The 27,551-nt window shown below is 45.4% G+C and overlaps 1 protein-coding gene across 2 annotated transcripts in view; it reads right to left on the bottom strand.

Annotated features, from left to right (window-relative positions):
- Positions 1–27,551, bottom strand: part of LOC141148928 (cytochrome P450 2W1-like) — a 103,015-nt gene that overhangs the window by 9,242 nt on the left and 66,222 nt on the right. For both annotated transcript variants that reach the window (XM_073636819.1, XM_073636820.1), the window contains 2 exons: positions 7,007–7,154; positions 1,583–1,767 (listed from right to left, as the gene is read on the bottom strand). In XM_073636819.1, the coding sequence (XP_073492920.1) occupies positions 1,583–1,767; positions 7,007–7,154 (333 nt within the window). The remainder of the gene's footprint in view (positions 1–1,582; positions 1,768–7,006; positions 7,155–27,551) is intronic.

The following is a 27,551-nucleotide window of genomic DNA, read 5'->3' on the forward strand; positions in this document are numbered from 1 at the left end:
AAAATTGCCTAGTGGTAAATAAATATTAAAATATTGAAATTGCTCTACAAGCATTACAGATAACAAAGTGACAAGTGCCCTAGTAAAAGTCACTCTGGAAAATAATTTACACACGTGTCATGCAAATGGTTCTATATTAGTAAAACAGTCCATATAGGTGACTGTGCCCGGTGCACTATAAGTGAAAGAAAGAGACGTCCGTTGTAGGATTCCTTAAAACATACAACAGGTGTTAATCCAGTGCTGGTGTCTCGCGCTGTGATTGTGCAGAGACTCACCAGCTGTATGTGCCCTACAGGGGTAACGAGTAGTCACAGTATGTGCCACTGTGCAGCAGTACTTGGCAAGACCAGGACCAGGGTGATATCATAAGGACATAAAAAGAAAGGATTCCATACTGTAAAACCGTTTAAAAACACTATTTATTAGGTCAGATGTAAAGGGTACTCACATTGTAGCAGAAAGAATGAGCGGTGTACAATGCTTAATAAGATGTTCCTAAGTGTCAGCTTGCAGGGAGATGTCAGCAAGGCGTTCAGTCAAAAGCCACGCCCTACGTACATTTCGTCACACGGACTTCTACGGGAGCGTAGGGGACATACAGCTGGTGAGTCTCTGCACAATCACAGCGCGAGACACCAGCACTGGATTAACACCTGTTGTATGTTTTAAGGAATCCTACAACGGACATCTCTTTCTTTCACTTATAGTGCACCGGGCACAGTCACCTATATAGACTGTTTTACTAATATAGAACCATTTGCATGACACGTGTGTAAATTATTTTCCAGAGTGACTTTTACTAGGGCACTTGTCACTTTGTTATCTGTAATGCTTGTAGAGCAATTTCAATATTTTAATATTTATTTACCACTAGGCAATTTTTTGTCATTTAACACTAGACACTTTTAGAATTTATGCATGTCACGTGTGATGTATTTATTGCATTTTTGTGGTGTCTATAACCTACTGAAGAGATTAGTTGGTTCAAGGATACATGCTGAAGCGCTATGAGACATTCTGATTTTGGAGGTCATAATTAAAGTGGTTGTAAATCCTTACATACAGTATACCCAGTGAAGTGACCTGCCTCAGGTGATACACAGAGATTAAACAAATCCTCCTAAATAAGTTATAACTGTTTATTTACTCCCTGGTTGGGAGTAGCGGGGATCCTTTCCTCTTTACATTGTGATTTTTTTTGTGATTGTGTAGATGTCCTCAGTCGGATGGTTAGCCTCATTCAACCCACTTCCTTTGGGCCCAGGAACCCAGCCTAGTCCGTGACTGGACAGTGACATGCTTCTTGTTAGCACATGAACTGATTCATTCTTTGTGTTGCTTCTTACTCTCACATTTCAGGCCTGCCATACAAGGACTGCAAAAGGGTGATACAGGTCTTAATAGGTACTTATTCAGATACTTATGATGCCTAGAATTCAGCGTTAATCTCTTATTTCGTTAATAGAAACAACCTAAATCTTTTCTGATGTGCCCAGTGTGATAACTAATACAGCTGCTTTGGAATCTCTGCTCTAAAGTTCTCTAGTCCCTCTACTCAACAAAAGAACTCAACTCTTACCTTAGGTATAGTGTAGCCCCTGAAGCTGACATCTGTGGGTGTAGCATGTGGCAGGAATTGGAGGATGTTGCCAAAACGTTGAACTTCATGTATAACTGCGAGGCAGTAAGGCAGCACCTTGTGGTCCTCCCACCTTGGGAGGCGCTCCAGCCCAATCACATCTTCAATCTCATCCTGAACTTTTTCTTAAATAACAAAACATTGTGATTTTTTTTCACCCTCTTTGATTATTCAACTTTGGATTATCTCTTTTTTACACTTTTTTTGTTTGTTTTTATTAAGATTATTTATTTCATCATCTCGCTTTTATTTATTCTGTTTTTTTTTTCATTGTGGTTTATAACAACACTTATATTTGTCATTCACACACTGTTCATACATTTTTTTTTCCACTGCAGCTTTAATTCTGATTGCTCTTAGCCAGTTAGAACCTGTTTTTCATCCTTCATCACTATTCTCTCCCTGCCGTTAATGATGCATAAAAGCGTTCATCCTGTTCTATGTTCCTACCCTATGACCAAGCCTCGGTGGGCGGGGCAAAATGCATCAGGGTGTGTGGTTTGGTGGAGACATGTAGGCTGAGGCCGCTCCTTATTTGTTTATCTGGGCTGGTCGGGAGTAGCGATGATCCTTTTTCCTCTTTACATTGTGATTTTGTTTACATTGTGATTCTGCACAGCTGGGAGCTTGTCTGTTCATCCCTGACCTTGAATTGACAGTTTGCAAGAGGAAGGGAGGAGAGGAGGAATATGACTGGCTACTTCAGTAGGTTCAGAATAAACCCTGAACCGTAGGCACAGAAGGTAGGGACCCCACGCTTCAGACAATGCAGCTGTATTGTGCTGGGAGCTCAAGAGAGAAAGGAAGGAAGAGCTTAGGTGCTGCTAGATTCTGTGTGCACAGCAGGGAGAGAAGCAGATAGAGTCACAAGATGGTGTGCTGTGTTGTGAGCAGAGGAAAAAACCCCAGAGGGCCAGACAAGGATGTGGATTCTCCATAGAGGGAGAAAGAAAGGGACTAAGCCAGAGGATCCTTGTGAGCATGAGTGAAAGGCTCAGGCTTGAGATGGGAACCCCACAGGTTGGTGTGCCTTTTAGCTGCCTTTCATGGTGCAGACTGCCAACCCAAGGATACCTACAGAGCATCAGTGGTGAGAGGCATTTTGGTGACCTGTACTTTGCAAAACATGCTTGCAGTTGCTGAACTTTGCCAGGACAATCTGCCCAAAACACATTGGGAGCATTTCTTTGTGGATTACATATACTCTCACTTTGAGAATGAGTGCTTCAATGAGAGTCTACAGGCCCTACTACCAGCATATTGTATGCCATTTTTTCCTCTGGTCTAAAGAGAGTAGGTGAGCCATACTGTTTATTACATCTGCTGGTGTTCTCTTTTAGAATTCTATTTCTATCTTTTGCTTTTATCCCCCAGTGTGTTTGACAAGGCCTTTCGCGGTTAATAAAAAGGAATGAAAGTCATAGACTGGCCTGAGACATGGCTTAAATCTTTGAATGTCAGTATTACCTGCCGGATACCGGCAATTTTATACCTGTTAATTCTAGATGTATCCATTACTATTTTGTACTATTTTGTTGATATACATTTTCAATAAAACTCTTTGTACAAGAAAGTCATAGACTGTCTTAACACTTATTTGTTCCTGTGTTTAATATCAGGTTGTTGCTGTAATTTTGTATGCTGTTCTTCCTTTTGCAGGGCTTGTTCCGGCTCTAATAAATCCCCTTGCATTGTTACTGATGTGTCAGTGTTGGGTACAGTTTAGAGTGGGTCATCACTGGGGATAGAAGAAGGGTCCATCTATCCAACAACTCACTATGTAGTTAGACCTACATGTAGGAGCATGATCCAGGATCCCTTTGGCCCCCTGAGTGATGACCATGTCTTTAAGTGCAAGCCGAGTCACAAAATTTACCCAGTCACTACTGCTGGGGGATTTGAAACGCAGAATGGCTAGTTAGGACTAAGTGCAGTTATGGACATCACCAGAAATGCATGGACAGAGGATCAGATCTGTCAACTAGTTTCAGCCTTAGCACCTGGCCGTTGAGTGCCTGTCCTAGACACAAAGGTTGATTGTGATACCTCCCACGCATATGCACTTTTAGAGTGCAAAAAATAAATACTAGCCTGTTTTCAAGGCCTGAACCTGCATCTTTCAAGTTGAGGTACAGAAGTAATTACTGCAGCCTCCACACCCATCCCCAGGGTACCCACCACCTCCTTTTGCACAGAGTAAAGATGAGCAGAACACCCCTGGGCTCAGTATGCAGGGTTTGCCCAAACATATCAAAAGTTCATAATCCAAATCTGAACCCCATTGAAGTCAATAGGAGCCAAAATTGTCAAATCACCTTTCTCCATTTTTAAGGCTAACAGCCAAGGGATTGGCATAAAAGTGCATGGGGGGCTGGGCACTGCCCCAGGGGACATTTTCCCTCTCCAATAGTGCCTGTTTAAATAGAAGGCATCTACAACACAGCTTTTCTGGACTAAGATGCACATGTGACTTTGCTATAATGGAACTTTCATGACAATCACGCAAGGTAAATGCCTCTATGCCCCACTGGACTGGAAGAACCAACTCTAAGTTTAGATCTTAGAATGGTGAAAGTTATTCTTCAAAAAAAAGTAATGAGGTTGAGATGGAACCCAATGCTGCAAATCAGGCCTTGTGGACTCTAAAGAGGGCACAACATTTAGACCCCCATAATGTTGAAACTTTAGATGAGAAATTTGAGTGAACCACTGAGTTATCCAAGACAATTCAAGAGGCACTGCTAACTTCTAAGTTTTAAAAATCTAGTACTCACCACAGGTACTAGGCAACAATGCAACCTAACTCAAAAGGCCTGCTTCTGTCACAGGAATGAGCTCTGAAAGACAGAAAAATGGCATTCTTGGAAAATGGGCACTACCAAGCCCAATGCCTAAAAGTAATGCACTCTCAGAACCTGACAAAGGAAGAATGCCAGGCAGTACTGGATCTGATACCTGCAAAGCAGGTGAAGAAGTTTACTGGGTATCCAACCCAGTCAGCTTGCTACAACTAGAAGGAGGGTTGAGCCTTCAAGTAGAGCCTCTCCTGATCTCCCAAAGAGACAATTAAAAACACCTCCCTCAGCATCAGGCTCAGTCAACTGGATCTGTGACCACAGCTGCTTTTAAAAGGCTGGTAAGCCCCTCTCCAATAGTGCCTGTTTAAGTTGAAGGCATCTACAATAAGGCTTTTCTCGACTCAGATGCACGTGTGACTCTGTTATAATAGGTCTTTCATGACAATCACACAGGGTAAATGCTTCTATGCTCCACTGGACTGGAAGAACCAACTCCAGGTTTAGATCTTAGAATGGTGAAAGTTATTCTCCAAGAAAAACGTAGATGTGAAGTGCAGGAGACAAGCACTGGGAGAGAGATCTCAATGAATCCCTTTTGGAAGGTCTAAAAGACCTGAGAGAACAACAGACAGAATTAAATAGAATTGTATTAATGAGAGAATCCAGAAGCCCCCGTGCTTCTACCATATTGGTGGTCTAGAAGAAGAATTGCTTCATCAGAATGTGCAACGGTTACTGCACTCTAAATCGAAAGACCTCCCCAGACCACCCCAGAAATAGAGTATGCACTCCAATGCCCACCAGGGGTCAAATGGTTCACCATGCTTGATCTGAGGAGTGGACACTACCAGATCTCCATGCTTCCTTAAGACAGAGAGAAGACCTTCTTCATATGCCCATATGCTTCATATGAAATATTTTGAGAAATTCAAAACTGAAGCTCCAGACTTTGTGCCACAGCTTTGAGGAGAAGAAAGGCAGGAAGCTATATCTGTTGACTCTGCAGAAGAGGTAAAAGTACATTCCCACAACCACTGGAGTCTGAAAGGGAGTCCTTCACCCAGGAAACACTTAGCCTAGAGAGCACAGTCAAGCAGCAGATTCATCCTCCCAGAGACTTAATTATAGCTTAAATGGGAACAGCTCTGAAGAGGTCATCACCATAGTGTGCAGACTCCCTGATGCGCAAGTACATCCAATCACCATAACGGTGGATGATAGCTGCAGCCCAATTCCTGACACACCATGGTGGGACATTCCTTTGCCCACACCATTTGTCAGTGCTTGTTTTATAGTTATATGTCAATGTTAATTATTTTTATTAAATTACTGTTAAAACTATAGCTTCTTTGGGGGACCAAAGACTTTTTGTTGGGAGAGTGTGCAGTCCAACGGGGACCCAGTCTTCACAATTGTTTGTTCCTGTGTTTAATATCAGGTTAACCCTTTTTGCTTTAACTGTTTATATTTCATATTGCAATGCTTATTCTGGCTCTAATACAACCCTTTTCAATGTTACTTATGCTGGGTTCACACTATTGTGAATTGAATGCGGGTTTCTCCGCATCCAGTTTGCATGTCAGGAGATTGTGACCAGCTTGTTATGGAGCCGGTTCACACTTCTCCGAAGCGGCTCCAGTATGAATTGCACAGGAATCCTGTGCTTCTTCTGGTCTGTTTCAGGTCCGAATTCAGCCAAAAATTTGGGCTGAAATTAGATACCTGAAACGTTGAATGGAAATGCCCCGGGCCCCTGCTGTCAGCCGCTCCATGCTGCGGTGTGAACTCAGCCTAAAGTGTTTGGCTCTGTTTAAGGTAAGTCATCACTATGGACAGAGTAAGGACCTATCTATGCAGCAGCTCTCTATGGATCTAGAGCTGCAATAAGTACCCCATGGACTTGTCACCTCCTGTGGTAAGTGTACCAGAGGTTAAGAAGCAGACAAAAGAGTCTTTGAAATCTATAACTATTTTGCGAAAACATTTGGTCAGTATGATGTAAAGACTGACATGAGCGGATAATGTAAAAAATGTTGTTGCTATAGTTTATATATATACTATGCCTTTAACATTTAACTATTTTTAAATACAAGCACAACTCAGCAACTTCACAGAGTTTTGATTAGCTCTTTCATTTAGCTTTTCATTCATTGAGTGTGGGCTGCCAGCACTAAATGTTGTTTACATGTTGAGTTTCCACACTTAGGATAATTTAGTAATTGTTAAACTCAGTGCTCATTTTTGGCCTGTAACATGTAGTCTAGTGCTTCAGTTTCTGTAGCTGGGTTAGACAGGCAGAGGGACAATACATCAACTAGTAAAAAAACAGGGGCTGCGGGCTTGGATTCTGTAAGTGGATGTGAAGGGGCAGTATGTGAGTAAATATGAGTTGAAGGAGTGTTCCTTACTGAAACAGAGATTTCTTTTTCAAAGAATTCTTGGATACCATGCTTTTTAGATTAGTTTTTCTTTGATTCCTTCTAGTCCTGAGGAATACTGAAGAAATAGTGCATTCTGTAATGTGGCATCAATATTTTCCAATGAGTAGCCAGTTAAAAATCCTTACTTTGAATATGAGGGTATTTCATCATGAGCAGGATGGCCCACTGTATCGTAGTTGAGGTTGTCTCCGTACCACCAAGCATCAGATCAAATGTGGAAGCCAAAAGGTTCTTCTCTGTAAAGAGTTTTTCTTTCTCCTCCAATGCCTTTTCCTTTTTGGGACAATATTAACCTCAATTAACATTTTTGTGTTAAGCATTTGATATCCCTTTGTTAAACATTTTAATCCTTTTTTTATCATTTACTGTTATCCCTTGTGAACAGATTTAACAGGGTGTACATTCATTCTGTGTAACCTTCCTCCCTCAGCATTACATATCCCTGTACATATTGTTTCTAGCAGACCTGCAAGGTGAGTAGATTCACAATATGAACATACATTTTATATTTTTTTGAATGTCGAAGGGTATGCATAGGTATAATTGGTTTGCATATTATATATAGTAACCCCTGCGTTTTCACAAAGGAAAAACATGGAAAAGGGCATTCTATGAGACCAGGTTTCAGCAAATTTAGTGAGTTGGACAGACTGGTGACATTGTTGTGTAGACTTCTATACTGTGCAGTCAGTCCACTCTAGCAGCAGCTTGGAATATAATTTTATATGATTTTCTAGATAAGTAAACCTAAATACACTACTGAAACTGTATTTTTTCCTCTTTGAGGAGATGCTGGATTTTGAGATTTGACCTGTCTTCAGGCAGCTGCATATGTATTTATGACCTTTTTATCAAGATTTCTATAGTGCTTGGTGATTATTAGGGATGGGCCGAACGGGCCCCTGTTCAGTTCGCACCAGAACTTTCGAAAGTTCGGACCCGAATAACGAATCCCATTAAAGTCAATGGGACCCGAAAGTCAAAAATCAAAAGTGCCCATTTTGAAGGCTTATATGCAAGTAATTGGGCATACAATGGTTATGGTGGTCCGGGTCCTGCCCTGGGAGACATGTATCATTAAAAAAAAAGTTTGTGAAAAACTTCATTTTTAAATGAGCAGTGATTTTTTTATTTTTAAAGTGAAAGCATAAAAATGAAAAATTCCTTTCAATATAGTGCCTAGGGGTCCCCTTGGTCTACCTGTAAAGTGCCAGATCTGTACCATGTCTAGAATCTGCTGCAGCAATAATTGCATTTATAAAGCCAAAAAAAAGACATTTTCCCTGCAAGCTGCCTTTATTTTGCTCAGCAACAGCTGGGAAGCCAGTGTGTATGAGAGGCCACAATGTAGTGCACTAGGAACAAGATTAGAGATTTTTTGGATACATTCTGGTGTCACTTTGACTTTGTATAGAAGTAGCGGGGTACGTAAAAATTGGTCTTTGGGTGTCGGTAGCCCCTCTAGAGGTACTCTTGATGAAAGCAGGAATTGGCCTTGCTGTAAAAAATTGCAATGATATGGACCTGTCAAACAGGTGCAGAAAAATTGGTCTTTGGGTGTCGTGGCGCCTTCCCACCGTAACCCTATACAGGTACTCTTGATGAAAGCAAGAATTGGCCTTGCTGTAAAAAATTGCAATGATGTGCACCTGTCAAACAGGAGCAGAAAAATTGGTCTTTGGGTGTCTGTGGCACCTTCCCACCATAACCCTATACAGGTACCCTTGATGAAAGCAAGAATTGGCCTTGCTGTAAACAATTGCAATGATATGAACCTGTCAAACAGGTGCAGAAAAATTACTCTTTTGGGTGTCTCGGGCGCCTTCCCACCGTAACCTTATAGAGGTGCTCTTGATGAAGGCAAAAAAAATTGCAATGATATGCACCTGTCAAACAGGTGCAGAAAAATTGGTCTTTGGGTGTCGGTGGCCTATACAGGTACCCTTGATAAAAGCAAGAATTGGCCTTCCTGTAAAAAATTGCAATGATATGCACCTGTCAAACAGGTGCAAAAACTTGGTCTTTGGGTGTCAGTGGCGCCTTCCCACCATAACCCTCTAGAGGTACTGTTGATGAAAGCAAGAATTGGTCTTGCTGTAAAAAATTGCAATGATATGGACCTGTCAAACAGGTGCAGAAAAATTGGTCTTTGGGTGTCGGTGGCGCCTTCCCACCGTCACCCTATACAGGTACCCTTGATAAAAGCAAGAATTGGCCTTCCTGTAAAAAATTGCAATGATATGCACCTGTCAAACAGGTGCAAAAACTTGGTCTTTGGGTGTCAGTGGCGCCTTCCCACCGTAACCCTATACAGGTACCCTTGATGAAAGCAGGAATTGGCCTTGCTGTAAAAAATTGCAATGCTATGCACCTGTCAAACAGGGGCAGAAAAATTGGTCTTCGGGTGTCGGTGGCGCCTTCCCACTGTAACTGTATACAGGTACCCTTGATGAAAGCAAGAATTGGCCTTGCTGTAAAAAATCTCCTCTTTTATGTTCTGTGACATAGGAATGATGGTGTCTGGATAAAGTGGACCTTGAGAGGAAAGGAAGTCCTCCTCTTCCTCCTGCTGCTCTGCCTCCAGTGCCCTGTTAATAATGCCACACAGAGTCTGCTCAAGCAGGAACACAACAGGGTTTGTGTCACTGATGCATGCACTGTCACGGCAATCCTTTGCGGCCACCTCAATACAGTGCATGCATCCTTAATGATCAGCCATTGGCATGGGGAAAAGAAGCCGAGGTGGCCCGAGCCTGTCGTCGTGCCGTTTTCGCACAGGTACTCATTGATGGCCCTCTGCTGCATGTATAGCTGCTGCAGCATTGACAAAGTTGAGTTCTACCTGGTGGGCATGTCACAAATTAGGCGGTTTACAGGCAGGTGGAATTCCAGCTGAATTTCAGCCAACCGAGCACTGGCTGTGTATGACCGATTGAAATGGCTGCAGACTCTCCTGGTCAGCTTTAGAACATCTTGCAACCCTGGGTACGTATGTAGGAAACGCTGCACCACCAAATTGAGGACATGTGCCAGGCATGCCACATGTGTAAACTTTCCCTGTCTAAGGGTGGACAGAAGGTTTGAGCCATTATCGCACACCGCCATTCCTGGCTCTAGCTGACGTGGAGTGAACCACCTCTGAGCCTGTCCCTGCAGAGCTGCAAGATGTTCTGCTCCGTTGTGGTTCCTGTCCCCTAAACACACCAGCTGAAGCACTACATGGCACCTTTTAGCCTGACTCTGGGAATAGCCCTTTGAAGGCTTAGGGGGTACCTGATGTTCATAGGACATTTCTGCAGAGGAGGGCATGGAGGTGGCTGAGGAGGAGGAGGAGGGGGTAGAGCTCACAGGTCTGGCATCATCACCACCAGCTGTAAGGAGACGTGGGCGCACAACAAGCTGCAGCACCGAGCCCTGTCCTGCATCCTTTTGAGTTGCAAGCAGCGTTCTCCAGTGTGCTGTGAACAAAATATATCGTTCCTGCCCATGCTTGCTGGACCACGTGTCAGCAGTAAGGTGGATTTTATGGCCCACTGCCTTGCCCAACGATGCCAGAACATTCCATTCCACATGATGGTAGAGATATGGAACGGCCTTACATGAAAAGTAGTAGCGACTGGGAACCTGCCATTGTGGTACAGCACATTGTGCAAGTTAACAGAAGGGGGCAGAATCCACCAGGCTGAAAGGCAGAAGTTGGAGAGCCAACAGCTTTGACAAGCTTGCATTTAGACGCTGGGCATGTGGGTGGCAGGGACTGTATTTTTTTTTCCACTGCAGCAGATGGGGCAGAGAAATTTGTCAGCTACAGTTTGTGTGGCTTTTAGATGCTCTTGCCAAAGGGCTGAGTGGTTGGACATTAAATGCCTTGTTAAGCATGTGGTACCCAAATGGCTGGTGTTTTTTGCCACGTTTGATGTGCCTGAGACACAGTTTGCAGATAGCAACAGTGCGATCTGCTGCAGATGTGCTGAAAAAGGCCCAGACAGCTGAGCTCTGGGGAGTGGGCCGGGAGATAACAGCTGCAGAATGTGATGGAATAAGGTGGCTGCTCTCTACTCTTTCTTGATGTCAGCCTTCTTGGGGTTGTGACCCCGCCTCACCTTCAGTTTCCTCCTCTGCTCTATCTGGCACCCAAGTCACATCAGTGACCTCATCATCATCATTATCATATCCATATCCCCCATCATCATTGTCATTACCACTGGAGACAACTTGGCAATACGCTGTGTCTGGGGGAACATAAATGCGAATTTGTCTACCAGTGTTCTCCCCTCTCTCTAGGCTCATATTCCTGTCATCCTCAACCTCAGAACCAATATCTGAATCCAGAAATGGCTGGGCATCATCAAGTATAGGGATGAGCCGAACACCCCCCGGTTCGGTTCGCACCAAAACCTTCGAACGGACCGAAAGTTTGCATGAACTTTAGAACCCCATTAAAGTCTATTGGACTCGAACGTTCGAAATCAAGTGCTAATTTTAAAGGCTAATATGCAAGTTATTGTCCTAAAAAGGGTTTGGGGACCCGGGTCCTGCCCCAGGGGACATGTATCAATGCAAAAAAAAGTTTTAAAAACAGAAGTTTTTTCGGGAGCAGTGATTTTAATAATGCTTAAAGTAAAAAAAAAGTGAAATATTCCTTTACATATCGTACCTGGGGGGTGTCTATAGTATGCCTGTAAAGTGGCGTGTGTTTCCTGTGCTTAGAACAGTCCCTGCACAAAATGACATTTTTAAAGGAATAAAAGTCATTTAAAACTGCTTGCGGCTTTAATGTAATGTCGGGTCCCGGCAATATGGATGAAAATCAGTGAGACAAATGGCATGGGTACCCCCCACCACCCCCCAGTCCATTACCAGGCCCTTTGGGTCTTGTATGGATATTAAGGGGAACCCCGCACCCAAATTAAAAAAAGGAAAGGCGTGGGGCCCCCAGGCCCTATATACTCTGAACAGCAGTATACAGGCGGTGCAAACAAGTAGAATCTGTTTGTAATTTTGAACTGGTACATTTTTAAAGTGTAGCTCCAGCCAAAAAATCTATTTTTAAGCTTTTTGGAAAACATAGGAAAGGGTTATCACCCCTGTAACATTTGTTTTGTTGTCTGTGCACCTCTTCAGAAGATTTCACCTCACTTTCTGTCCCAATGACAAATGTTTTTTGAAAATTTGGAGTTTTTAGTGAAACAAGGATTGGTGATAAAGCATCAGTGAGGAGGAGACATGTTTTTCCCATATTAACTCTTACAGGGGAGAATTTCCCTTCCTAGGGGTAGATTTCATCTCACTTCCTGTTGTCTCCTTCCATTTGCAAGTAGGAGTCGTTTGTAAGTTGGATGTTTGAAAGTAGGGGCCTGCCCTATATACTTTGTAAAAATTGGGGCCTTAGGTGTTGGTGTTGCCACAACACTGTAAGCCCTCACAGTTACTCTTGGTGGGCTCAGGATCGGGCCGTGCTGTGAAATATTAGATCAAGAATAGTAATTACATGGCCCTGTTGAACAGTGGTAGAAAAATTGGGCCTTTGGTGGTGGTGGTGCTGGTGCCACAACACTGTAAGTCCTCACAGTTACTCTTGGTGGGCGCTGGAACGGGCCCTGCTGTGAAATGTTATATCAAGAATTGTAGTTACATGCACCTGTTGAACAGGGGCAGAAAAATTGGGCCTTTGGTGGTGGTGGTGGTGGTGTTGCCACAACACTGTAAGCCCTCACAGTTACTCTTGGTGGGCGCAGGAATGGGCCCTGATGTGAAATATTAGATCAAGAATTGTAATTACATGTCCCTGTTGAACAGGGGCAGAAAAATTGGGCCTTAGGCACTGGTGCCACAACACTGCAACCCCTCACAGATGCTATAGTTGGAGCGCAGGAATGAGCCCTACTGCAAAGTATTGCATCAAAAATTGTAATTATATGCCCCTGTTAAACAGGGGCTGCAAATTTGGGCCTTGGGCACTGGTGCTGGTGCCACAACACTGCAACCCCTCACAGATACTCTAGTTGGAGCACAGGAATGAGCCCTGCTGCAAAGTATTGCATCAAAAGTTGTAATTACACGCCCCTGTAAAACAGGGGCTGAAAAATTGGGCCTTGGCCACTGGTGGCAGTGCCCAGAACCAACAATGTTCTTACAAGCTATGAAGCATGAAAATTGAGGAGTAAGAGGATTGTCACTCAGCATAACAGGATAGTCACTCAGCATCAGCATAGGCAGTCTTGAAGGGATCTCACATAAAAAAAAAATCAATCGGTTACATCAGCATCAGGTGCTTGGTAGCTGGTGATCCAAGACTGATTCATTTTTATGAAGGTCAGCCGATCGACCGATTCGATAGACAGACACACCCTGTGATCGGTTACAAAGCCTCCAGCAGCACTGAATGTGCATTCCAAAAGAACGCTGGATGCAGGACAGGCTAGTAGCTCAATTGCATACTGTGCAAGCTCTGGCCAGTGATCCATCCTCAAGACCCAGTAACCCTGAGGATTTTCGGTGGGAAAGGTGTCCATATCTGATCTTGCCCCTAGATAATCCTGCACCATGTGAATCAGACGCTGGCGATGGTTGCTGGAACCGATCAGACCTTGGGGCTGCAGACTAAAAAATTGTCTGGACGCATCGGTCAGACGGCCACCTTCTCCACCGCTACTTCTGTGACTAACCGAAGCCTCAGCAACACGTTGTCCAGGAGGACCAGGAAATTGTTACCTCCCAGGCTCTTGAAACGCATTGCACAAACCTTTCTGCAAGGCCTCCCGAAGATGTTTCATCCTCTGCTCCCTCTGCGACGGCAAGATAAGGTCCGCAACCTTACCCTTGTAACGTGGATCAAGGAGGGTTGCCAGCCAGTAATCATCCCTCCCCTTTATACCACGAATACAAGGATCCTTCCGCAGGCTTTGCAGGATCAGGAAGGCCATGCAGCGTAGGTTTGCTGAGGCATTTGGTCCAGAGTCCTCTGGGTCAGTAAGGACGACATGATCCACAGCCACCTCCTCCCAGCCACGTACAAGTCCATGGGTTTCTTCGAACTGTAAATGATCCCTTGAAGACTGCTGCTGATGCTGAGTGCCAGGCTCCACCTCCATGCTGACATAATCCTCCTCCTCCTCCTCTTCCGTTGTGATCGGCGGGCATGCAGGAACACTGTCTGGATAAAGGGGGCCTTGAGAGGTAAGGAAGTCCTCCTCTTCCCCTCTTTTGTTCTGCCTCAAGTGCCCTGTCCATTATTCCACGCAGCGTGTGCTCCAACAGGTGGACAAGAGGGACAGTGTCACTGATGCATGCATTGTCACTGCTCACTATCCTTGTGGCCTCCTCAAATGGTGACAGAACAGTGCATGCATCCCTGATCATAGCCCACTGGCGTGGGGAAAAAAAACAAGGTCCCCTCACCCTGTCCTGGTGCCATAGTCGCATAGGTAGTCATTGATGGCCCTCTGCTGCGTGTGCAGCTGCTGCAGCATGGCCAACATTGAGTTCCACCTGGTGGGCATGTCACAGATTAGGCGGCTCTTGGGCAGGTTAAATTCCTTTTGGCGGTCAGCCAGACGAGCACTGGCATTATATGACCTGCGGAAATGCACACAGACTTTCCTGGCCTGCCTCAGGACATCCAGTAAGCCCGGGTACCTGCCCATGAACCGCTGCACCACCAAGTTAAGGACGTGAGCCAAACAGGGCACATGGGTCAGTTGTCCCTGTCGGAAGGCGGAGAGGAGGTTGGTGCCATTGTCTCAAACCACCATACCTGGCTTAAGCTGGCGTGGCGTCAACCACCTCTGAACCTGCCCCTGCAGAGCTGACAGAATTTCTGCCCCAGTGTGGCTCCTGTCCCCCAAGCACACTAGCTCAAGCACCGCATGGCATCTTTTTGCTTGCGTGCTTGCGTAGCACCTTGAACGCCTACAGAGCACCGCTGGTTATGAGGACAAATCAGCACAGGAAGAGGCCATGGATAAAGAAGAAGAGGAAGTTGTGGAGGAGAGAGGTGTGGCAGAATCACCACTAGTAGAATTTTGGAGGCGTGGTGGCGGAACAACCTCCAACACTACTGCACCTTGTCCTGCATCCTTCCCAGCTGCCAGAAGAGTCACCCAGTGCACGGTGAAAGATAGGTAACGCCCATGTCCATGCCTGCTGGACCATGAGTTAGCAGTAATATGCAACTTACCCTTACTGCTGACCGCCCTGTCCAGTGAGGCCAAGACATTGCCTTCCACATGCCGGTATAGAGCCGGAATCGCCTTCCGTGAGAAAAAGTGATGTTTGGGAACCTGCCACTGAGGAACCGCACATTCCACAAACTCACGGAAGGGGGCAGAGTCTACCAATTGAAAAGGCAGCAGTTGAAGTGCTAGAAATTTAGCCAAGCTAGCATTCAACCGCTGGGCATGTAGATGGCTGGGAGCGAACTTCTTTCGGCGGTGCAGCAGCTGGGGCAGGGAAATTTGCCTGGTACAATCTGCCGTCGGTGTACCGATAGCAGATTGCCCTCAAGTACTTGGCTGTGACACACCTAATTCTACACCTTCATTCCTCTCAGTGCAGGTTTCAGAGAGGACTGAAGGTATAGTGGGGTTGGAGATCCCAGCTGATGAGGAGCAAGGAGAGGTCCGCTTTGTTCTTTGGTGTGGGTCTTTTAGGTACGCTTGGCAAAGAACTGCATGGTGGGTCGACATATGTCTGGTCAAGCATGTGGTGCCCAAGCAGGTGATGTTTTGGCCATGTGAGATATGCTTGAGACATATGTTGCAAATAGCAGCGGTGGGATCTGATGCACTTGTCTCAAAAAAGGCCCACACCAAGGAACTTTTGGAATAACGCGCAGAGACAGCAGCACACTGCAAATGCGGAGCTTTGCGGTGTGATGCAGTCAGTGTGCTGCCCTTAAGCTGGCCCCTGGAGGGCATCCTGCCTCGTTGGAGATGTGCCTCCTCCTCCTCTCTCCTATCAGGCACCCACGTGGAGTCAGTGACTTCCTCATCACCCCCTCCCTCCTCATCACTGGAGCAAACCTAGCAGTATGCTGCAGCTGGGGTAACATGACTGCAAGATTGCTGTCCTTCTTGGGCACCCCCTCTCTCTGGGCTCACGTTACTGCCTTCCTCTAGCTGGGTACCATCATCGGAGCTTTCAAAATGCTGGGTATCCTCCTGGAGCATGAACCCAACACTGTGGTCAAACAGTTCGGGGGACTTCTCAGGAGGACATGGTGGGGCTAGGGAAGGAGTGACTGATGCCATTGAGCTGAGGGAAGAGGCCGCGTTGGCAGCTGCTTTGCCAGACAAAGTACACTGAACATAGGTGAGAGAGGATGAGGACGGCTTGGTCATCCACTCTACCAAGTCTTCGAAATGTTGTGGCTCAACACGGCCAGCTGCCGAAAAAAAGGACAAGCGTGTCCCACAGCCACTTGCTGATGAGGATGCACCGTCTCCACCACCAGCACTGTTGCCTCTAGACACAGAGCCTGCTTGCCCTCTTTTATTGGCTTGTGACTGTCTGCCTCACCTTGTTGGCCTTCCAGACATACTAATGGCCTGCAGTGAGATGTAGCTGCACAAAGTTGGGATGTATATATATACTGATACTGCAGCTAGCAGAATCAACTGCCTGCCTGTAGTATTATTAGTATGAAAACACCAGCAATTCTCTTCAGGTAGCTTTAGGTGCACACTGTGCAGAAGACTCAGTACACTAACTGTAAATACTGCAGCTGCCTGCCTGTGGTGTTAATAGGATCAGAACAACAGCAATTGTCTTCAGGTAGCTTTAGGTGCACACTGTGCAGAGGACGCACTACACAAATTGTAAATACTGCAGCTGCCTGCCTGTGGTACTAATAGGATCAGAAGAACACCACCAATTTTCTTCAAGTACAGTAGTTTTAGTTGCACACTGTGCAGAGGACACAGTACACTAACTGTAAATACTGCAGCTGCCTGCCTGTGGTATTAATAGGAGCAGAACAACAGCAATTGTCTTCAGGTAGCTTTAGGTGCACAATGTGCAGAGGATGCACTACACTAACTGTAAATACTGCAGCTGCCTGCCTGTGGTACTAATAGGATCAGAAGAACACCAGCAATGTTCTTCAGGTAGCTTTAGGTGCACACTGTGCAGAGGACACAGTACACTAACTGTAAATACTGTAGCTGCCTGCCTGTGGTACTAATAGGATCAGAAGAACACCAGCAATTTTCTTCAGGTAGCTGTAAATACTGTAAAAACACCTGCCTGCCTGTCAGTAGGAAGAGAATAACAGGAACGGATCCAGCTAAACTGAATACATTGTGTATATATATATATATATATCTATATATATATATATATATAGATATATATATATATATATACACAACACCTAGGATGCATATATATATATATATATATATATATATATATAGGACTGAAGGTATAGTGGGGTTGGAGATCCCAGCTAATGAGGAGCAAGGAGAGGTCCGCCTTGTTCTTTGGTGTGGGTCTTTTAGGTAGTGTTGCCAATGGCCTGCATGGGAGCTCGACATATGTCTGATTAAGCATGTGGTGCCCAAGCGCTTTCTGTCTAGTCCACGTTTGATACGCTTCAGACATATGTTGCAAATAGCAATGGTGCGATCTGCTGCACACGTCTCAAAAAAGGCCCACACCGAAGAACATTTGGAATAACGCCTGGAATGCATATATACACACAATACACTGACTGCAGCTAACTGACTCACCTGCCTACTCTATCTAACTTAAATCAAATGACACTGTCTCTCTGTCTATCTCTCCGCTGCCGCAACACACTACACAAGGCCGCCACGCAGATGGCCTTATATAGTGTGGAGCGTGTACTAAACCCCCTGAGGGGTGTGTACTGAACCCCCCTCTCTGTACAGATGGCGCTGTGATTGGCCAAGCTTGCGGGTCATAGTGCATGCTTGGCCAATCATCAGCCAGCTATGCACTGGGATGCCGCAGTGAATTATGGGCCATGACGCACCACTCGAATTTGGCGCGAACGGCCCATAACGTTCGCAATTCGACGAACGGTCGAACAGGCGATGTTCGAGTCGAACATGGGTTCGACTCAAACTCGAAGCTCATCCCTAATCAAGGAGCAATTAAGGAGCTGTGGTCAAATAACTCAGCTGACTCCTCCATGGCTGATGTTGTGGCTATGGCAGGAATAGATGTGGACAAGGAGGAAGGTTTATCCACTCTGGCAACTGCAGGGGACTGCATACCTATTTCTGCTTGCGTGACAGAGGATGAGGAGGATGAGGAAGGTTTAGTAAGCCAGTCCACCACCTCCTCTGCATGCAGTGGCTGGATAGCATGGGGAAACTCACTAAACAGAGGAAATTATGCCCTGCCCTAGGACTGACCCATACGTCCACCTTTGCCTGTGGACACATTTGTTGCTGGCCCCCTTACAGTGCCAAGGGAACGTCTGCCTCTCCTTGTTGTCCTCCCAGACATTATTTGAAGGGAGGGGGCAGTGCTTATAAGCAAATGTAAAGAAGAAGTGGAAATCTGTACGAAGATGCACTTTAATCAATGTAAAGTGGTGTTTGGTGCACTTTAATTTGAGTACTCACACTACACAGACACACTCCACAGATACACTATTATATACTGCAATAAAATGCGCCAAACCTACAGTGATGCACAGAACTATATGGCATTAAACTTGCAGTAACGCACACAGAAGAAAATTACGTTAAACTTGCAGTAATGCACACAAAAGCAAATGGCGTTAAACTTGCAGTAACGCACACAGAAGTAAATTACGTTAAACTTGCAGTAACACACACAGAAGTAAATGGCGTTAAACTTGCAGTAATGCACACAAAAGTAAATGGCGTTAAACCTGCAGTAACGCACACAGAAGTAAATGGCGTTAAACCTGCAGTAAAGCACAAAACTATGTGGTGTTAAACTGACAGTAACGCACACAGAACTATATGGCGTTAAACTGGCAGTAACGCACACAAAACTATATGGCGTTAAACTGGCAGTAACGCACACAGAACTATATGGCGTTAAACTGGCAGTGACGCACACAGAACTATATGGCGTTAAACTGGCAGTAACACACACAAAACTATATGGCGTTCAACTGGCAGTAACGCACACAGAACTATATGGCGTTAAACTGGCAGTTACGCACACAAAACTATATGGCGTTAAACTGGCAGTAACGCACACAGAAGTAAATGGTGTTAAACTGGCAGTAACGCAATCAAATAGACAGTGTTCAATCGTCACTTCACTGATGCTTTATGAACTGTCCCTACTCTAGCTATACACTAATGTCAAGATTACTGACACGGTCTCACTACACTACACTGAAACTATGTGAGCTGTCCCTACTCTACACTAATGTATGTATGAATGACACAGTCTCACTACACTACAGTGAAACTATCTGAGCTGTCCCTACTCTAGCTGCACACTATGCAAAGCTGAATGATGGCCCTCCTCACTACACTTGCACTAGGCTCCTTAGGCTGACACTAAACTAACATTCTACACTGACAATTGAAGCAAAATAGCACAGTATAGCACACTAACTAATTAATAGCACTGAACAAAGCCCTGTTCTATCTCTCTCCACGCCAAAATCACACAAAAAATGGCTGCCATTGAAAGAATACTTTTATACTGTGGGGCGGGAATGAGCCATGATTGGATAAAGTCATGATGACAGTGTCCAATCATGACCCTGACAGTGCTCTGTGCCCTGCTTGGCTGAACCTTTCACTGCTTCAGCCAATCAGGGCTTGTAATGCACTATTCATCGCCACAATGCATTGTGGTTGGTTTGGGGGGCCGAACAAACGGTCGAACGACCCGTTTGTTCGGCTGCTTGCTGAACGTCTGAACAACAAAAGTTTGGCCTGAACTTATGCTTGGGCCGAACCATTCGCCTATCCCTAGTGATAATGAATCTCCAACATAAAACATATTTATAAAGCTGTGAATGTAGCATTCACCAAACTTTCATTGCAGGTAAATCTTTCTGGTGCACATTTTAAATTACAGTGACTGATTTACCTGCAGGTTTAATAAATGTCACATTCACCGCTTCATAATGTATTTATTTTTATTATTTTCTACTATTTAATACCTAAGCATATAAAACAAGGAATAAAAATATATGTATTCAGATCTGCTAGCCAATCAAAGCCCCATCTGTCCTGAAAAAAATAGTATATAATATGTTATTAGCCTACAAAACCTAATAGATATAAAGTGTGAAACCCATACATGGGCAAAATGGAACTTAAAACTCTCTGGGACTCAAGGAAATTTAAAGAGAAAAAGGCGGTTAAGCAATTCTCGTGTTTCTTCAAAACCCACAAGTATCTGTCTACAGCAATGACCTTATTATCCTTGGGGGAGTAGTTTCCTCGGGGGATGTTTGATCACTGCCCTGTGGTTTTATGGTTAACTGCACAGCCCTCTACTTTCCTACCTAGAGCTCCCTGGAAACTGAAGGCCTTTTGGCTTTAGCTGCTTTCCTCCCATGTGCGTATAGGACTCCAAATTGACAGCTTTTTTCTTAACCAACAGTATGATGACACCTTACAGAAATGGGAGGCATTCAAGGCCTTTCTTAGGGGTAATAAAACAAAATGCTGTTAAATACTTTTCCTCAGCCTTAATTGAGCAGGTGGAAAACCAGGTACAACCAGGTACAACATTTGGAGTTATCTGATCCCTCTGACTCTGCGAGGGAGGCATGGATGTTGGTTCAGGATTCTCTGGACCGTCTGAGTTCCTCCACCGTCGAGCGTAAAAGTTCCTTTACAAAAATGGCATTCTGCAAAAAGGGGGAGAAAACGGGTCGCCTATTAGCTAAAATTGCCAGATCGCAACAGTCCCCTCCAGCTATAGGGGCTATTTGCTCCTCTATGGGGCAAGTTGTTAACACTCCAGAGTAGGGATGGGCCGAACGACCCACTTTTTTGGTTTGCACCAGAACTTCCGAACATCGCAAAAGTTCAGAATCAAATAACAAACCCCATTGAAGTCTATGGGACCCGAACGTTAAAAATCAAAATTCCCTAGTTTGAGGCTTATATACAAGTAATTGGGCATATAATGGTTATGCCTTTTTTACAAAAAAAAGTTTGTAAATGTCATTTTTAAATGAGCAGTGATTTATTGATGCTTAAAGTAAAATCATAAAAATGAAAAATTCCTCTCAATATCGTGCCTGGGGGTCCCCTTAGTCTACCTGTAAAGTGGTACATCTGTACTGTGTATAGAAAGTGCTGCAAGAATAATTGAATTTATAAAGCCCAAAAAATTACATTTTCCCAACGAGCTTTCTTTATTTTGTAAGCAACGACTTGGGGAGCCAGTCTGTATGATGAGACCACAAGGTAGTGCAGTGGGAACAAGACTAGAGATTTTTTGGATTAATTCTGGTGTCTCTTCCACAGATTTTAGATAGAAGTAACAGGTGTGGAAAGATTGATCTTCGGGTGTCGGTGGTGCCTTCACACCATAACATTGTAGAGGTACTCTTGATGAAAGCAAGAATTGACCTTGCTTTCAAAAATTGCAATGATATACACTTGTCAAACAGGTGCGGAAAAATTGGTCTTTGGGTGTCGGTGGTGCCTTCACACCGTAACCCTATTGAGGTACTTTTGATGAAAGCAAGAACTGGCCTTGCTGTCAAAAATTGCAATCATATGCACTTGTCATTAGGGTTGCCACATCATCCCTTTAATCCAGGATACACATTAATTACTCAGGTTCTGTGGCTGATTAAGGTGGTAATTAAACTCACTTGGTGCCTTATCTGCATTAAATCAGCCTCAGAACCTGTGTAATTCATATGTGTTCTGGATTAAAGGGATAATGTGGCAACCCTACTTGTCATACAGGTGTGGAAAAATTGGTATTTGGGTGTCGGTGAGGCCTTCGTACCATAACCCTATTGAGGTACTCTTAATGAAAGCAACAATGGCCTTGCTGTCAAAAATTATATGTACCTGTCAAACAGGTGCAAACAAATTGGTCTTTGGGTGTCATTGACGCCTTTACACCATAACCCTATAGAGGTGCCCTTGATAAAAGCAAGAATTGGCCTTGCTGTCAAAAATTAAAATGATATGCACCTGTCAAACAGGTGTGGAAAAATTGGTCTTTGGGTGTCAGTGGCGCCTTCACACTGTAACCCTATAGAGGTACTCTTGATGGAAGTAAGAATTGGCCTTGCTGTCAAAAATTAAAATGATATGCACCTGTCAAACAGGTGTGGAAAAATTGGTTTTTGGGTGTCAGTGGCGCCTTCAGACTGTAACCCTATAGAGGATACTCTTGATGAAAGCAAGAATTGGCCTTGCTGTAAAAAATTGCAATGATATGCATTTGTCAAACAGGTGCAGAAAAATTGGCCTTTCTTTGGGTGTTAATTGTGCCCATGAAACCTACACCAAAAAAATTCTTCCAGATAAAATCAACACCCACAACGCTAGGCAGCCCAGAAGTCCTGCAGAGATTCCACATCCCAAAAAAACGTAATCAGCGACATCAGCACCAGGGGCTTCATAGCTGCTGGTAATGCAGGACTGATTCATCTTGAAAAATGTCAGATGGTCCACTGAGTCTGTGGACAGACGTGTTCTATTATCATTAACAAAACTTCCAGCAGCACTGAATGCCTGTTCGGAAAGCACGCTGGATGCAGGGCAGCCCAGAAGCTCAATTGCATACTGGGCAAGTTCTGGCCAGTGGTCTATTCTCATGACCAGTAACCCAGTGAATTGTCGACTAGAAAGCTCTCTATCTCTGTTTTCGCCCCTCGATAATCATCCACCATGTGATGCAGATGCTGCCAATGGGATGTGGAAGCTGACATCCCTGGGCGGCAAGCACTAAAAAAATTCAGAAATGCATCAATTATGCGTCCGCCTTCTCCACCGCTCCTCTCTTGACCAACAAGCCTCAAAACTACATTTTCCATGACACTATAACCTACCAGAGTCAGGAAAAGCATTAGATAAACTCCTGTTTAAGGTGTCCTCAAGAGATTTCATCTTCTGCATTCTCTGTGGGGACGGGATTAGTTCTGAGACTTTCCCCTTGTGACGGTGGTCAAGGAGGGTTGCCAACCAATAATTATCTTTCACCTTTACGCCACGCATTCTAGGGTCCTTTTGCAGGCTTTGAAGCATGAGGAAGCTCATGCCCGCAAATTTGCCGGGGCATTAGAAGCAGACTCCTCGGGGTCACTGAAGATAATAGTATCTGCCTCCCCCCAGCCATGTACTACTCCCAAGATTTCTGGGGATGGAAAACCATCTCTTACTGTTTGACGTATGTCTTCATCTGCTTCAATGCCTCCAAAACTGCCAGAATCCTCCTCCTCCTCCCTCCTCTTCTTGTGTGTTCTGTGGCATAGGAACAATGGTGTCTGCACAAAGTGGGCCTTTAGAGGAAAGGAAGTCTTCCTCTTCCTCCCGCTGCTCTGCCTCAAGTGCCCTGTCCATATTGGCCTGCAGAGTCTGCTCCAGCAGTCACACAACAGGGATTGTGTCACTGATGCATGCATTGTCACTTCATCCTCTTCCTGTATGATCGGCGGGCATGCAGGAACACTGTCTGGATAAAGGGGGCCTTGAGAGGTAAGTAAGTCTCCCTCTTCCTCCCTTTTGTTCTGCCTCAAGTGCCTTGTCCATTATTCCACACAGCGTGTGCTCCAACAGGTGGATAAGAGGGACAGTGTCACTGATGCATGCACTGTCACTGCTCACCATCCTTGTGGCCACCTCAAATGGTGACAGTACAGTGCATGCATCTTTTATGAGCAGCCATTGGCGTGGGGAAAAAAAGCCAAGCCGTGCCATGCTCACACAGGTACTCATTGACGGCATTCTGCTGCATGTGCAGCCGCTGCAGCATTGCCAATTTCGACCTGGTGGGCATGTCACAAATCAGGCGGTTTATGGGCAGGCTTGGCTTTTTTTCCCCAATGCCAATGGTTGCTCATACACAGCCAACCAAGCACTGGCTTTGTATGACTGTCTAAATTGGCTACAGACTCTTCTTGCCTACTTTTGCAGATCTTCCAACCCTGGGTACCTATTTAGGAAACGCTGCACCACCAAATTGAGGACATGTGCTAGGAATGGCACATGTGTCAACTTTCCCTGTCTAAGGACGGACAGGAAGTTTGTGCCATTATCACACACCACCATTCCTGGCTCCAGCGGGCATGGCGTGAACCACCTTTGGGCCTGCCCATGCAGAGCTGCAAGAATCTTTGCTCCAGTGTGGTTCATCTCCCCTAGACACACCAGCTGAAGCACTGCATGGCACCTTTTAGCCTGACTCATTGAATAGCCCCTTGAACGCTTAGGAGTACTTGTGGTTCATAGGACAATTCAGCAAAGGAGGGCATGGAGGAGGAGGAGGGGAGAGAGCTGACAAATCTCACATCATCACCACTAGCTGTATGGAGACGTGGGGGCACAACAAGCTGCAGCACTGAGCCCTGTCCTGCATCCTTGCAAGCAGAGCTACCCAGTGTGCTGTGAACAAAATATATTGTCCCTGACCATGCTTGCTGGACCTCGTATCAGCAGTAACATGGACTTTGCAGCTGACTGCCTTGCCCAACGATGCCACAACATTGCCTTACACGTGATGGTAAAGAGCTGCTGGAATGGACGTACGTGAAAACAAATCGCGAATGGGAACCTCCCATTGTGGTATAGCACATTCTGCAAATTCACAGAAGGGGGCAGAATCCACCAGATGGAAAGGCAGAAGTTGTAGAGCCAGCAGCTTTGACAAGCTTGCATTTAGACGCTGGGCATGTGGCTGTACAGTGACTGTATTTTTTTTCCCACTGCAGCAGATGGGGCAGATAAATTTGCTGGCTATAGTCTACAGCTGGTGGTGTGCTGCTGGCAGATGCACTGCAAAGACCTGGGATACCCTGCGCTATACCATCATCCCCGTCAGTGGAGGCTGCTGAGAGGTCATGAGGGGCAGACTAAAGTGAGTAACGAAGAGGAACAGATTTACACCCCTTTTGTGCGGCTTTCAGGTGCTCTTGCCAACAGGCTGAGCATGTGGTACCCAAATGGCTGGTGTTTTTGCCATGCTTGATGTGCTTGAGACAAAGTTTGTAAATTGCAACAGTGCAATCAGCTGCACATGTGCTAAAAAAGGCCCACACAGCTCCCAGGGCCGATCCAAATGCAGAGTCCTCCTCTCCCTCCCTCCGTTTGTGTAATCATAAACAGCGGGTGTCTCCCGCTGTGTCAAGCAGCTGGACAGCCGCCAAACAAGACTGTAGCTGCATGACACATCGGGAGACATCCGCTGTGTGTAATCAAGGTACTGGCGAGGCTGCAGATAGGCACTGATGAGGATACAGATGGGCACAGTGAGGCTGCATTGTTGGCACAGTGAGTCTGCAGATGGGCACAGCGAGGCTGCAGATCGGCACTGAGGAGGATGCAGATGGGCACAGTGAGGCTGCAGATGGGCACTGATGAGGATACAGATGGGCACAGTGAGGCTGTGTTGTTGGCACAGTGAGGCTGCAGATGGGCACAGTGAGGCTGCATTGTTGGCACAGTGAGTCTCCAGATGGGCACAGTGAGGCTGCAGATTGGCACTGAGGAGGATACATATGGGCACAGTGAGGCTGCATTGTTGGGGCAGTGAGGCTGCAGATGGGCACAGTGAGGCTGCATTTATGGCTCAGTTAGGCTGCATTGATGGGCACAGCGAGGCTGCATTGATGGGCACTGACAAGGCTGCATTGTTGGCACAGTGAGGCTGCAGATGGGCACAGTGAGGCTGCATTGATGGGCACTGATGAGGCTGCAGATTGGCACAGTGAGGCTGCAGATTGGCACAGTGAGGCAGCAGATTGGCACTGATGAGGCTGCAGATGGGCACAGTGAGGCTGCATTGATGGCTCAGTGAGGCTGAGCCAACCATAGCCACCAAGCTGAAGCCGTCTGATTGATCCCTGCACCGTGCACCTGAGAGGGGGTCAGTGACAGCGTTGCCAGGCCAGTCTGAGGGGGGGTCACTGATGTAAGGTGGAGGTAAATACAATAATGTAGGGAGCACTGATATAAAGGTTTCCCCCTTATATCAGTAACCCCACCTCCTTACCTTAGTGCATTCTTTCTGCGGAAGGTGGTCCCTGGTCACCAGAGTCCCCCCCCCCCCACATTCCTCGGGGCCCCCCTTGATGATTGCTCCACTTTTACCGCTTTTAACTGGAATTTGCTCATATAGATATATATTGTAGCAAAGCGTCCCAGAGAGAGCCAGGAAAAGTCCTATTCGGTGTTTATACGTCTCCCAGGCTCCTCTCATACATGTTCATGGATCTCTGATCCACAATCCAGTTTGGTGCTCTCCCTCAGGCCAATTTAAACTCACCTGTGACAGACAGCCTTCGCTCTCTAAATAAAAAGTAAAAAAGTGGGTGTGGCGCTGTCCTAAAATGCTAATACCATACAAAACTACCTTGTGAAAAGTGATCGTGGAGGGGGGAAAGGGAAAAAAGGAAAAAAGAAAAACGGAGGGGTGGGGAAGGGAGGGGGGGGTGAAGAGATGGGAGGGGAGAGGGGAAAAGTGCCAGCTGATAAATATTAAAGTGACTTGTGCTCCTTATGATCAATAAAATATCAAACACATATAATAACACGTGACATGTGTACAGTGCAGCTGTGGTGGTAGTTGTATAATCCTTATAGATTGTTTACCTTTGAAAATAACAATATTTTCATCACACACTTGTAATAGACTGGCTAAATAAGCCGTGACTCATGCTCAGTGCAACATAGGTGAAAATAAACAGTCCTTGTGAATTCCTTGGCGTTTCTTTAGAACAAGGCAGGCATATCCAGCATTTTTCTGCTACTTATATTTCTATGGTGACCGGGTGCTTGTGTCTCGTATTGTGATCGTGCAGACACTCACCAGCTTCCTTAACCCCTGCAGGGGTAACGCGCAGTCACAGTGTATGCCACTGTGCGGCAGTCCTTAGCGCATTCAGGATCGGGATCAGGAGCGTCAAGTTCAAAAGCTTTGTTCACTGGGAGATGATGCAAGGTGCCAGGTTTAGGCCACTCCCTACGCGTTTCGTCAGAGGACGTCTACGGGAGCGTAGACCTGACGCTTCTCTGATGACATTTGGTTGCCTGTTTTAAACTACCAAGATGTGAGTACCACTTTGTCATCTACTACAAATAAAAAGTGTTTATGGTTTTACGCTATGGGAATCTCCTCTTTCCTTTATGTTCAAATGGTATCCCGATCCTGAATGCGCTAAGGACTGCCGCACAGTGGCATACACTGTGACTGCGCGTTACCCCTGCAGGGGTTAAGGAAGCTGGTGAGTGTCTGCACGATCACAATACGAGACACAAGCACCCGGTCACCATAGAAATATAAGTAGCAGATAAATGCTGGATATGCCTGCCTTGTTCTAAAGAAATGCCAAGGAATTCACAAGGACTGTTTATTTTCACCTATGTTGCACTGAGCACGAGTCACGGCTTATTTAGCCAGTCTATTACAAGTGTGTGATAATAATATTATTATTTTCAACGGTAAACAATCTATAAGGATTATATAACTACCACCACAGCTGCACTGTACACATGTCACGTGTTATTATAT

Source organism: Aquarana catesbeiana, linkage group LG06 (genome assembly GCF_042186555.1).
Source record: "Aquarana catesbeiana isolate 2022-GZ linkage group LG06, ASM4218655v1, whole genome shotgun sequence".
Lineage (NCBI taxonomy): Eukaryota > Metazoa > Chordata > Amphibia > Anura > Ranidae > Aquarana > Aquarana catesbeiana.